The sequence below is a fragment of the Leucoraja erinacea genome, unplaced genomic scaffold (genome assembly GCF_028641065.1).
Source record: "Leucoraja erinacea ecotype New England unplaced genomic scaffold, Leri_hhj_1 Leri_142S, whole genome shotgun sequence".
Classification (NCBI taxonomy): Eukaryota; Metazoa; Chordata; class Chondrichthyes; order Rajiformes; family Rajidae; genus Leucoraja; species Leucoraja erinaceus.
Window position 1 is genome coordinate 85,172 of NW_026575704.1, and position 10,815 is coordinate 95,986.

A 10,815-nucleotide genomic window follows, 5' to 3' on the forward strand; every position below is an offset into this window, starting at 1 on the left:
CTACCTTCTGTGGCAGAGAATTCCACAGATTCACCACTCTCTGTGTGAAAAAAGTTTTCCTCATTTCGGTCCTAAAAGATTTGCCCCTTATCCATAAACTGTGACCCCTTGTTCTGGACTTCCCCAACATCGGGAACAATCTTCCTGCATCTAGCCTGTCCAACCCCTTAAGAATTTTGTAAGTTTCTATAAGATCCCCCCTCAATCTTCTAAATTCTAGCGAGTACAAGCCGAGTCTATCCAGTCTTTCTTCATATGAAAGTCCTGCCATCCCAGGAATCAGTCTGGTGAACCTTCTCTGTACTCCCTCTATGGCAAGAATCGTTGTACACTGCCTTGCCGCAACACAGCAGAGGAGGAGATACGTCCTTTACAATCTTCCCCCTCTGTCCCTCCCCCTTCTTCCTCTCTCCACCACTCTCTCTCTCTCTACCTCCTGCCCTTCTCCCCTTCCAGTCTCCCCCCCCCCGCCGGCTCTCCTCTCCCTATACCCTTTCTCCCTCCTTCTCTCTCCCCTCTTCCTGGGATGGCAGGACTTTCATATGAAGAAAGACTGGATAGACTCGGCTTGTACTCGCTAGAATTTAGAAGATTGAGGGGGGATCTTATAGAAACTTACAAAATTCTTATAGGGTTGGACAGGCTAGATGCAGGAAGATTGTTCCCGATGTTGGGGAAGTCCAGGACAAGGTGTCACAGTTTAAGGATAAGGGGGAAATCTTTTAGGACTGAGATGAGAAAAACATTTTTCACACAGAGAGTGGTGAATCCGTGGAATTCTCTGCCACAGAAGGTAGTTGAGGCCAGTTCATTGGCTATATTTAAGAGGGAGTTAGATGTGGCCCTTGTGGCTAAAGGGATCAGGGGGTATGGTGAAAAGGCAGGTACAGGATACTGAGTTGGATGATCAGCCATGATCACATTGAATGGCGGTGCAGGCTCGAAGGGCCGAATGGCCTACTCCTGCACCTATTTTCTGTTTCCTCACACATTCCTCTCTCTCCTTCTCTCTCTGCCCCTCTCCTTCCCCTCCCTCCTCATTCCCTCCACTCTCTATCTCCCTTTCTCCCCCTCTTTATATGTTGCCCACCCTCTCTCTCTGTCTCTCTCTCCCCCTCTCCCCCCCCCCTCACTGTCTCTCCCTCTCTCTCCCTCCCCCTCTCTCATCCTCTCTCCTCACCCAACCCTGTCCCAGCGTCGAGCAGTCTGCACTTTCTTTAAAACCCCTTTGATGCGCTTGACATTTTCTGCACTGAGCAAGTCAGATGGAAACCATGGTTTGGATTTCACCGGATCGGGTCTGATCGCTCGGCTAAGATAGTCACATAGTCGTAGAGTGATACAGTGTGGAAACAAGTCAAGTCAAGTCAAGTTTATTTGTCACATACACATACGAGATGTGCAGTGAAATGAAAGTGGCAATGCTCGCGGACTTTTGTGCAAAAGACAAACAACCAAACAAACTATAAACAGAATCATAACACACATATTATTTTACATAATAAATAATGGAAGGAAAAACGTTCAGTAGAGTTAGTCCCTGGTGAGATAGGAGTTTACAGTCCGAATTGCCTCTGGGAAGAAACTCCTTCTCAACCTCTCCGTTCTCACCGCATGGCAACGGAGGCGTTTACCTGACCGTAGCAGCTGGAACAGCCCATTGCAGGGGTGGAAGGGGTCTCCCATGATATGATATTTCAGTCTGAAGAAGGGTTTCTGCCCGAAACGTCGCCTATTTCCTTCGCTCCCTAGATGCTGCTGCACCCGCTGAGTTTCTCCAGCAATTTTGTGTACTCTCATGATATTGTTGGCTCTGGAGTTGCACCTCCTGTTGTATAGTTTCTGCAGGGGGGCGAGTGAAGTTCCCATAGTGCGTTCGGCCGAACGCACTACTCTCTGCAGAGCCTTAGAAACATAGAAACATAGAAATTAGGTGCAGGAGTAGGCCATTCGGCCCTTCGAGCCTGCACCGCCATTCAATATGATCATGGCTGATCATCCAACTCAGTATCCCGTACCTGCCTTCTCTCCATACCCCCTGATCCCCTTAGCCACAAGGGCCACATCTAACTCCCTCTTAAATATAGCCAATGAACTGGCCTCAACTACCCTCTGTGGCAGAGAGTTCCAGAGATTCACCACTCTCTGCGTGAAAAAAGTTCTTCTCATCTCGCCTTCTTGTCCTTGGCAGAGCAATTCCCAAACCAGATGGTAATGTTCCCGGACAAGATGCTTTCCACAGCCGCTGCGTAGAAGCACTGGAGGAACAGGCCCTTCCCCAACACCGGCCAACATGTCCCATCAGCACTAGTCCCACCTGCCAGCGCTTGGTCCATATCCCTCCAAACCTGTCCTACCCATGTACCTGTCGAACTGTTTCTTAATCTTTGGGATGGTCCCAGCCTCAACTATCTCCTCTGGCAGCTCGTTCCATACACCCACCACCCTTTGTGTGAAAAGATGTTCATGGAATTAGGCCGTTCGGCCCATCAAGTCTACTCCACCATTCAATCATGGCTGATCGATCTCTCCCTCCGAACCCCATTCTCCTGCCTTCTCCCCATAGCCCCTGACACCCGCGCTAATCAAGAATCTATCTATCTCTGCCTTAAAAATATCCACTGACTTGGCCTCCACATCCCTCTGTGGCAAAGAATTCCACAGATTCACCACCTAAATGAATTCCTCCTCATCTTCCTTTATTCTGAGGCTGTGCCCTCTGGTCCTAGACTCTCCCACTAGTGGAAGCATCCTCTCCACATCCACTCTATCCAAGCCTTTCACTATTCGGTAAGCTGTGTAGAAAGAAATTGCAGATGCTTGTGTATTTCTAAAATAGACCGAGATTCATGAGAGGGATAGATCAGATAGATGCACAAGATCTCTTGCCCAGAGTAAGTGTATCGAGGACCAGAGGACACAGGTTTAAGGTGAAGGGGAAAAGATTTAATAGGAATCTGAGGGGTAACTTTTTCACACAAAGGGTGGTGGGTGTATGGAACGAGCTGCCAGAGGAGACAGTTGAGGCTGGGACTATCCCAACGTTTCAGAAACAGTTGGACAGGTACATGGATAGGACAGATTTTGATTGTCCGTGGATTGTCACCTTGCCGTGGTGGAGAAGCTTGTGTGGTCCTGAGATCCTGAGAGCGATACCGTCTGGAGCTATCTACGCTCCTGGTAGGGCCACCCATGGCGGTAAGGTCGAGGGGGAGGTCTCTGACAAAGTGCAATCCAACCAAGACCTCAACGGTGGAACAGGCGGAGGACGATGGCTGACCTTAGTGGAGCTAACGTCACAACGGCTGGGAAGGCGGATGAAGGCTGCGGCAGAAAAGGGTCTCCGGTCGTCTTGGACTCCACGCCACTGGATCCTGACCCAGATATGTCAAGGACCGTGGGGTGTCTGTCAGTGCACCAGTCTCCCCACGTTAAACAAAATCATCAGTCTGAAGAAGGGTCTCGACCCGAAACGTCACCCATTCCTTCTCTCCAGAGATGCTGCTGCACCCGCTGAGTTTCTCCAGCATTTTTGTGTACCCTTAAGAATTTTGTAAGTTTCTATAAGATCCTCCCCCCTCAATCTTCTAAATTCCAGCGAGTATTCGATCCCGACTAACGGGCGCTGTCTGTGCCGAGTCTGTACGTTCTCCCCATCACCTGCGCGGGTTTTCTAAGTGGGACAGGGGCAATGTGCTTTCTTTGTGTCTATCGTCAGCAGGAACTTACAAAATTCTTAAGGGGTTGGACAGGCTAGATGCAGGAAGATTGTTCCCGATGTTGGGGAAGTCCAGGACAAGGGGTCACAGCTTAAGGATAAGGGGGAAATCCTTTAAAACCGAGATGAGAAGAACTTTTTTCACACAGAGAGTGGTGAATCTCTGGAACTCTCTGCCACAGAGGGTAGTTGAGGCCAGTTCATTGCTATATTTAAGAGGGAGTTAGATGTGGCCCTTGTGGCTAAGGGGATCAGGGAGTATGGAGAGAAGGCAGGTACAGGATACTGAGTTGGATGATCAGCCATGATCATATTGAATGGCGGTGCAGCAGGCTCGAAGGGCCGAATAGAAACATAGAAATTAGGTGCAGGAGTAGGCCATTCGGCCCTTCGAGCCTGCACCGCCATTTAATATGATCATGGCTGATCATCCAACTCAGTATCCCGTACCTGCCTTTTCTCCATACCCTCTGATCCCCTTGGCCACAAGGGAAACATCTAACTCCCTCTTAAATATAGCCTACTCCTGCACCTAATTTCTATGTTTCTATGTTTCTATGACTAGTTGTTCCTCCACATTATTTACAGCAGTTCCAGTGCCCGTTTTTCCTGCTCTCTCCACAGGAATGTGTGTGCTGGCGGCTCTCAGCTCGGCCGAAGGAGGAGCGAAGGCTCTTTATGGTCCAGCCCTTCTCGTCTATAAACACAGAGACTGATTCACTCAGCACTGGGGGGCTGGCTCGCTAGCCTGCAGTGGCGAGGCAGGGTCGAGAGAGAGACAGAGAGTGAGAGGGAGAAGTATAGGTGGAGGTTGGCTCCCTTTCCCCATCCAGCTCGGAGATTTATTGTAAGATTGCCCCATCCAAAGTTGCCCATGGATCTCCTCAACGCCAGCTACCTGAGACCCAGCGGTGGCTACGACTGCACCTTCAACTTCTGGAACGACTACCTGGGACTGTCCGCCCTGGTCGCCAAGAATCGCCGCAGCAAAGGTCCCGTCTCTCCCAACTCCATCACCGAATGCCTGAAGGCCACTCTGGGCTTGAGCGACCCGTGCTATCCCGCGGACCGCGGCTGCTGCCCCGCCAGCCCGAGGTTTAGAAGGTCGGAGGACTTTGAGGACAACCTGCCGCTCTTCCACCCCTTCCAGTCCCCGGCCCCCAGCCGCGGGCAGGTGGAAGGCGAGATGTTCCTCGACCCCTTCGGTTCCTTGGATCTACTGGGCGTGGACAGGAGGGTCTCCAGGAGGCCGGGCAGCCGGGGCAAGCAGGAGGTCAGGATCTGCGTCTTCTGCCGCAATAACGGGGCGCCTGAGGATGTCTACGCCTCCCACGTCCTGAAGACCTCGGACGGCAGGGTCATCTGCCCCATCTTGAGGGCTTACACTTGCCCCCTCTGTAACGCCAACGGCGACAACGCTCACACCATCAAGTACTGCCCCCTCTCCAAAGACCAGCCACCGCAGAGGGTATTGAAGGGGGGCAGAGCCGTCGGTGGTGGCAAGAGGGTCAAGGTCTTCTAGAAGGTCCATGCAACGGGGAGGCAGATGGGGAGATGTGCACCTGGCTCCTGAAGAAGGGTCTCCACTTGAAATGTCATCTATCCATGTTCTCCACAGATGCTGCCTGACCCACTGAGTTACTCCAGCACTCTGTGAAACGTCACCTATCCATGTTCTCCACAGATGCTGCCTGACCCACTGAGTTACTCCAGCACTCTGTGAAACGTCACCTATCCATGTTCTCCACAGATGCTGCCTGACCCGCTGAGTTACTCCAGCACTCTGTGAAACGTCACCTATCCATGTTCTCCACAGATGCTGCCTGACCCGCTGAGTTACTCCAGCACTCTGTGAAACACCCTATCCATGTTCTCCACAGATGCTGCCTGACCCGCTGAGTTTACCCGCTGAGTTACTCCAGCTCTGTGAAACGTCACCTATCCATGTTCTCCACAGACGCTGCCTGACCCACTGAGTTACTCCAGCACTTTGTGTCTTTTCATGGTTTGCAGAAGGGTCTCGACCTGAAATATCACCTATCCATGTTCTGCAGAGACATTGCCTGACCCGCTGAGTTACTCCAGCACTCATTTGTGAATTAACCAGCAGATACAGTTCATTGTTTCAACTTCCCACCAACTTTAATTATCTTTGCGAAGCACAAGTTGAACTTTAAACATTGCTCCAGACCCAAATACGGAATCCTATATTGGGGGATAAGTCCTGCTTATTTTTTTCTGTTTTCGGGAGGACTTCAAAAATGGCAGATCGAAAGAAGAAAATCTTTGTTTTCCACTTATTGTGTTATGGACGTATATCTTGGAAGCCAATGATATTGAGACAAGTTGGAGGAACAGCACCCTCATATTTCGCTTGGGCAGCTTACACCCCAGCGGTATGAATATTGACTTCTCTAACTTCAAGTAACCCTTCCTTTCCCTCTCTCCCCCTTCCCGGTTCTCCGACCAGTCTGACTGTCCCTCATTATATTTTATCTCTGCTTGCTTCCTTGTCACCTTCCCCTCGCTAACTATGATCTGCTCTACATTTTCCTTGAGCTTTATCTCTTTTGATGTCTCCTTTTCACACTTTTATCTTCCTTATCTCCGTGTCTCCCTCTCCCCTGACTCTCAGTCTGAAGAAGGGTCTCGACCCGAAACGTCTCCCATTCCTTCTCTCCAGAGATGCTGCCTGTCCCGCTGAGTTACTCCAGTATTTTGTGTCTACCTTCGATGTTGAGACGACCTTGTGTGTTATTGGGGAGATGCTATTTTTTTATTAATCACTTCCCTTCCCCCATCCTCTCATTCAAAAATAAAATTGGACGAGTTCTCTTTGGAAGGAATTTTTGGAACCAGGACAAGATTTAAAGCCAGCTTTTTGCATTGGAATGAAGGAATTTAAACTGTCGTTTCGTCTTACACAAGGGAAAAAAAAAACAGTTGCTCAGTTTTAAAGTTTTAAAAGTTTTTGTTACTTCATGTGGAATCAAATAACTGGGATCAAAATAGCAGGATTTAAGGGAAGAGCTATTTTCTTGCAATTTTTGTGCTGGGCGACCCAGCTTTGAGTTCAGACCATGGATTGTTTTTTTTTAAATCTCTGAACTAGACTGGAAACGAGAATTAAAGAAGGTGAGAATTTATCTGCAGAGAGCATGAGATAACTCGACCCACTTGTACGATGCCCAGAGAGGAGATGGAAATTGACCTGAAACCGACCCGATTGTCTTTCCTCCGACTGGATAGCGCGCAAGAAACACTTTCCACTGTACCTCGGTACACGTGACAACAAACAAAGCTATAAGTAAACTAAACTAAACTCAATGCAAGCGAGCTTGTCTTAACGCCAGACTGCCGATCAAGAACACAAAGATGTTGAACAGGGCACGCATTTTTTTTTTTAATCAGAAGAATTCCAGATCACATCCAGTCTTTGCATTTTGTTTTTTATTCTGTCTAAACTTAGTCGAAATATTTCGAAGCGGGGAAAGAAATGTGGTGAATGTATAATGTTACCTGTTAGAATTTTTTTTGGGGGGTGGGGGGAAAGAAATTGATTCTAACAGGGCTGCACAATGGATGTTACTGACATTCCATTTGGTCTTTAATTTACCAAAGCAGATTTAGAAGCTGAAGAATTATTTGTAAATAGGGTACTTGTGTGTGAAATACACTCGAAACTTCAGCCAATACTGATTCAGAGGGGCTACCTCAAGAATGTGTTAATGTTCTCCACATTAAGTTTGTATCAGGAGGTATCTCGCATTATCGGGCAAGTAACAAAATTATAAATCGACACACTGCCAATTATCTCTCAAAGGTTTGTAATTGTATGATTTTTTTTGATTTTATAATAAGGAATTTGTATTTTTTTGCAATGAGGAGATTAAAAAGGAATGTCGCTTTTAAACGATTCATTAATCTTAAAAAAAAGTCACTGTAAATATATTCACTTAGGAATTTCTGTTGTAAATTTAGAGAATGGTTATTTCTTTTAAAAAATTAAACCATGAAGAGACCTGTTTAATTTCTTATTTATATGATAGTGTTTCTAAATGCTGCCAAGCAGGAAGAATCTATATTGTTTACTGAAGATTAATAAATGGCATATTGAAGACTACTTGAGTGGCATTTTAAGTGTGCAACAGTTAATGGCGAGCATGTAGGAGCACTGCTCCTCCTGGTGTTTAAGTCGGGATGTGCAGTTCAGAATAAAACAGTGTGCAGAGGATATAGGAACTGTGGGGATAAGACACGAAGGGCTGGAGTAACTCAGCGGGACAGACAGCATCTCTGGAGAAAGGGAACAGGTGACATTTCGGGACAGTAGACAATAAGTGCAGGATTAGGCCATTTGGCCCTTCGAGCCAGCACCGCCCTTCAATGTCATCATGGCTGATCATCCCCAATCAGTACCCCGTTCTTGCCTTCTCCCCATATCCCCTGACTCCGCTATTTTTAAGAGCCCTATCTAGCTCTCTCTTGAAAGCATCCAGAGAACCAGCCTCCACCGCCCTCTGAGGCAGAGAATTCCACAGACTCACCACTCTCTGTGTGAAAAAATGTTTCCTCGTCTCCGTTCCAAATGGCTTACTCCTTATTCTTAAACTGTGTGACCCCTGGTTCTGGACTCCCCCAACATCGGGAACATGTTTCCTGCCTCTAGCGTGTCCAAACCCTTAACAATCTTATATGTTTCAATGAGATGCCCTCTCATCCTTCTAAACTCCAGAGTGTACAAGCCCAGTCGACTGATTCCTTCATCATATGACAGTCCCGCCATCCCGGGAATTAACCTGGTGAACCTATGCTGCACTCCCTCAATAGCAAGAATGTCCTTCCTCAAATTAGGGGACCGAAACTGCACACAATACTCCAGGCGTGGTCTCACTAGGGCCCTGTACAAATGCAGAAGGACCTTCTTGCTCCTAAACTCAAATCCTCTTGCAATGAAGGCCAAAATGCCATTCGCTTTCTTCACTGCCTGCTGTACCTACATGCTTACTTTCATAGACTGATGTACAAGGACCCCCCAGATCCCGTTGTACTTCCCCTTTTCCCAACTTGACGTCATTTAGACAGTAATCTGCCTTCCTGTTTTTGCTACCAAAGTGGATCACCTCTCATTTATCCGCATTAAACTTCATCTGCCATGCATCTGCCCACTCCCCCAACCTGTCCAAGTCACTCATAGCATCCTCCTCCTGAAAGAGACAGGCCATTGTTAGCTGTGTGCTAGGTGAAAACGAGTTACAGACAATGAGACTCAACAAGATAACTTTGAGGCAGGTACAACTTGGGTGGGGGAGGGATGGAGAGAGAGGGAAAGCAAGGGATACTTGTCCTTAGATAAATCAATGTTCATACCACTCGGTTGTAAGACACCCAATTGTAGAGGATTCTGTGGGAAGCAACTGCAGATGCTGGTTTACACCAAAGATAAACACAAAATGCTGGAGTAACCCAGCGTGACAGCCAGCATCTCTGGAGGGAAGGAATGGGGGATGTTTTGGGTCAAGACCCTTCCTCAGACTGAGAGTCTGGGAAAGGGAAACTAGACATAAGAGTGGATAAGGGAGAACCAGTGGATGTGTTGTATCTGGACTTTCAGAAGGCTTTCGACAAGGTCCCATATAAGAGATTAGTATACAAACTTAAAGTACACGGTATTGGGGGTTCAGTATTGATGTGGATAGAGAACTGGTTGGCAGACAGGAAGCAAAGAGTAGGAGTAAACGGGTCCTTTTCATAATGGCAGGCAGTGACTAGTGGGGTACCGCAAGGGCTCAGTGCTGGGACCCCAGCTATTTACAATATATATTAATGATTTGGACGAGGGAATTGAATGCAATATCTCCAAGTTTGCGGAAGACACGAAGCTGGGGGGCAGTGTTAGCTGTGAGGAGGATGCTAGGAGGCTGCAAGGTGGATTGGATAGGCTGGGTGAGTGGGCAAATGCATGGCAGATGCAGTATAATGTGGATAAATGTGAAGTTATCCACTTTGGTGGCAAAAACAGGAAAGCAGACTATTATCTGAATGGTGGCCGATTAGGAAAAGGGGAGATGCAACGAGACCTGGATGTCATGGTACACCAATCATTGAAAGTAGGCATGCAGGTGCAGCAGGCAGTGAAGAAAGCGAATGGTATGTTAGCATTCATAGCAAAAGGATTTGAGTATAGGAGCTGGGAGGTTCTACTGCAGCTGTACAGGGTCTTGGTGAGACCACACCTGGAGTATTGCGTACAGTTTTGGTCTCCTAATCTGAGGAAAGACATTATGCCATAGAGGGAGTACAGAGAAGGTTCACCAGACTGATTCCTGGGATGTCAGGACTTTCATATGAAGAAAGACTGGATAGACTCGGCTTGTACTCGCTAGAATTTAGAAGATTGAGGGGGGATCTTATAGAAACTTACAAATTCTTAAGGGGTTGGACAGGCTAGATGCAGGAAGATTGTTCCCGATGTTGGGGAAGTCCAGAACAAGGGGCCACAGTTTAAGGATAAGGGCGAAATCTTTTAGGACCGAGATGAGGAAAACATTTTTCACACAGAGAGTGGTGAATCTCTGGAATTCTCTGCCACAGAAGGTAGTTGAGGCTAGTTCATTGGCTATACTTAAGAGGGAGTTAGATGTGGCCCTTATAACCATATAACCATATACCAATTACAGCACGGAAACAGGCCATCTCGACCCTTCTAGTCCATGCCGAACACGTATTCTCCCCTAGTCCCATCTACCTGCGCTCAGACCATAACCCTCCATTCCTTTCCCGTCCATATACCTATCCAATTTATTTTTAAATGATAAAAACGAAACTGCCTCCACCACTTCCACTGGAAGCTCATTCCACACAGTTACCTCTGAGTAAAGAAGTTCCCCCTCATGTTACCCCTAAACTTCTGTCCCTTAATTCTCAAGTCATGTCCTCTTGTTTGAATCTTCCCTACTCTCAGTGGGAAAAGCTTATCCACGTCAACTCTGTCTATCCCTCTCATCATTATAAAGATCTCTATCAAGTCCCCCCTTAACCTTCTGTGCTCCAAAGAATAAAGCCCTAACTTGTTCAACCTTTCTGGCTAAGGGGAT

General features: G+C 47.5%; 1 protein-coding gene across 1 annotated transcript; it reads left to right on the forward strand.

Annotated features, from left to right (window-relative positions):
• Positions 1–4,374: 4,374 nt before the first annotated feature.
• On the forward strand, positions 4,375–5,571 carry nanos1 (nanos homolog 1). Its single transcript, XM_055665685.1, has one exon. The coding sequence runs from the start codon at positions 4,593–4,595 to the stop codon at positions 5,238–5,240; it is 648 nt and encodes a 215-aa protein (XP_055521660.1). The 5' UTR covers positions 4,375–4,592; the 3' UTR covers positions 5,241–5,571.
• Positions 5,572–10,815: the final 5,244 nt, after the last annotated feature.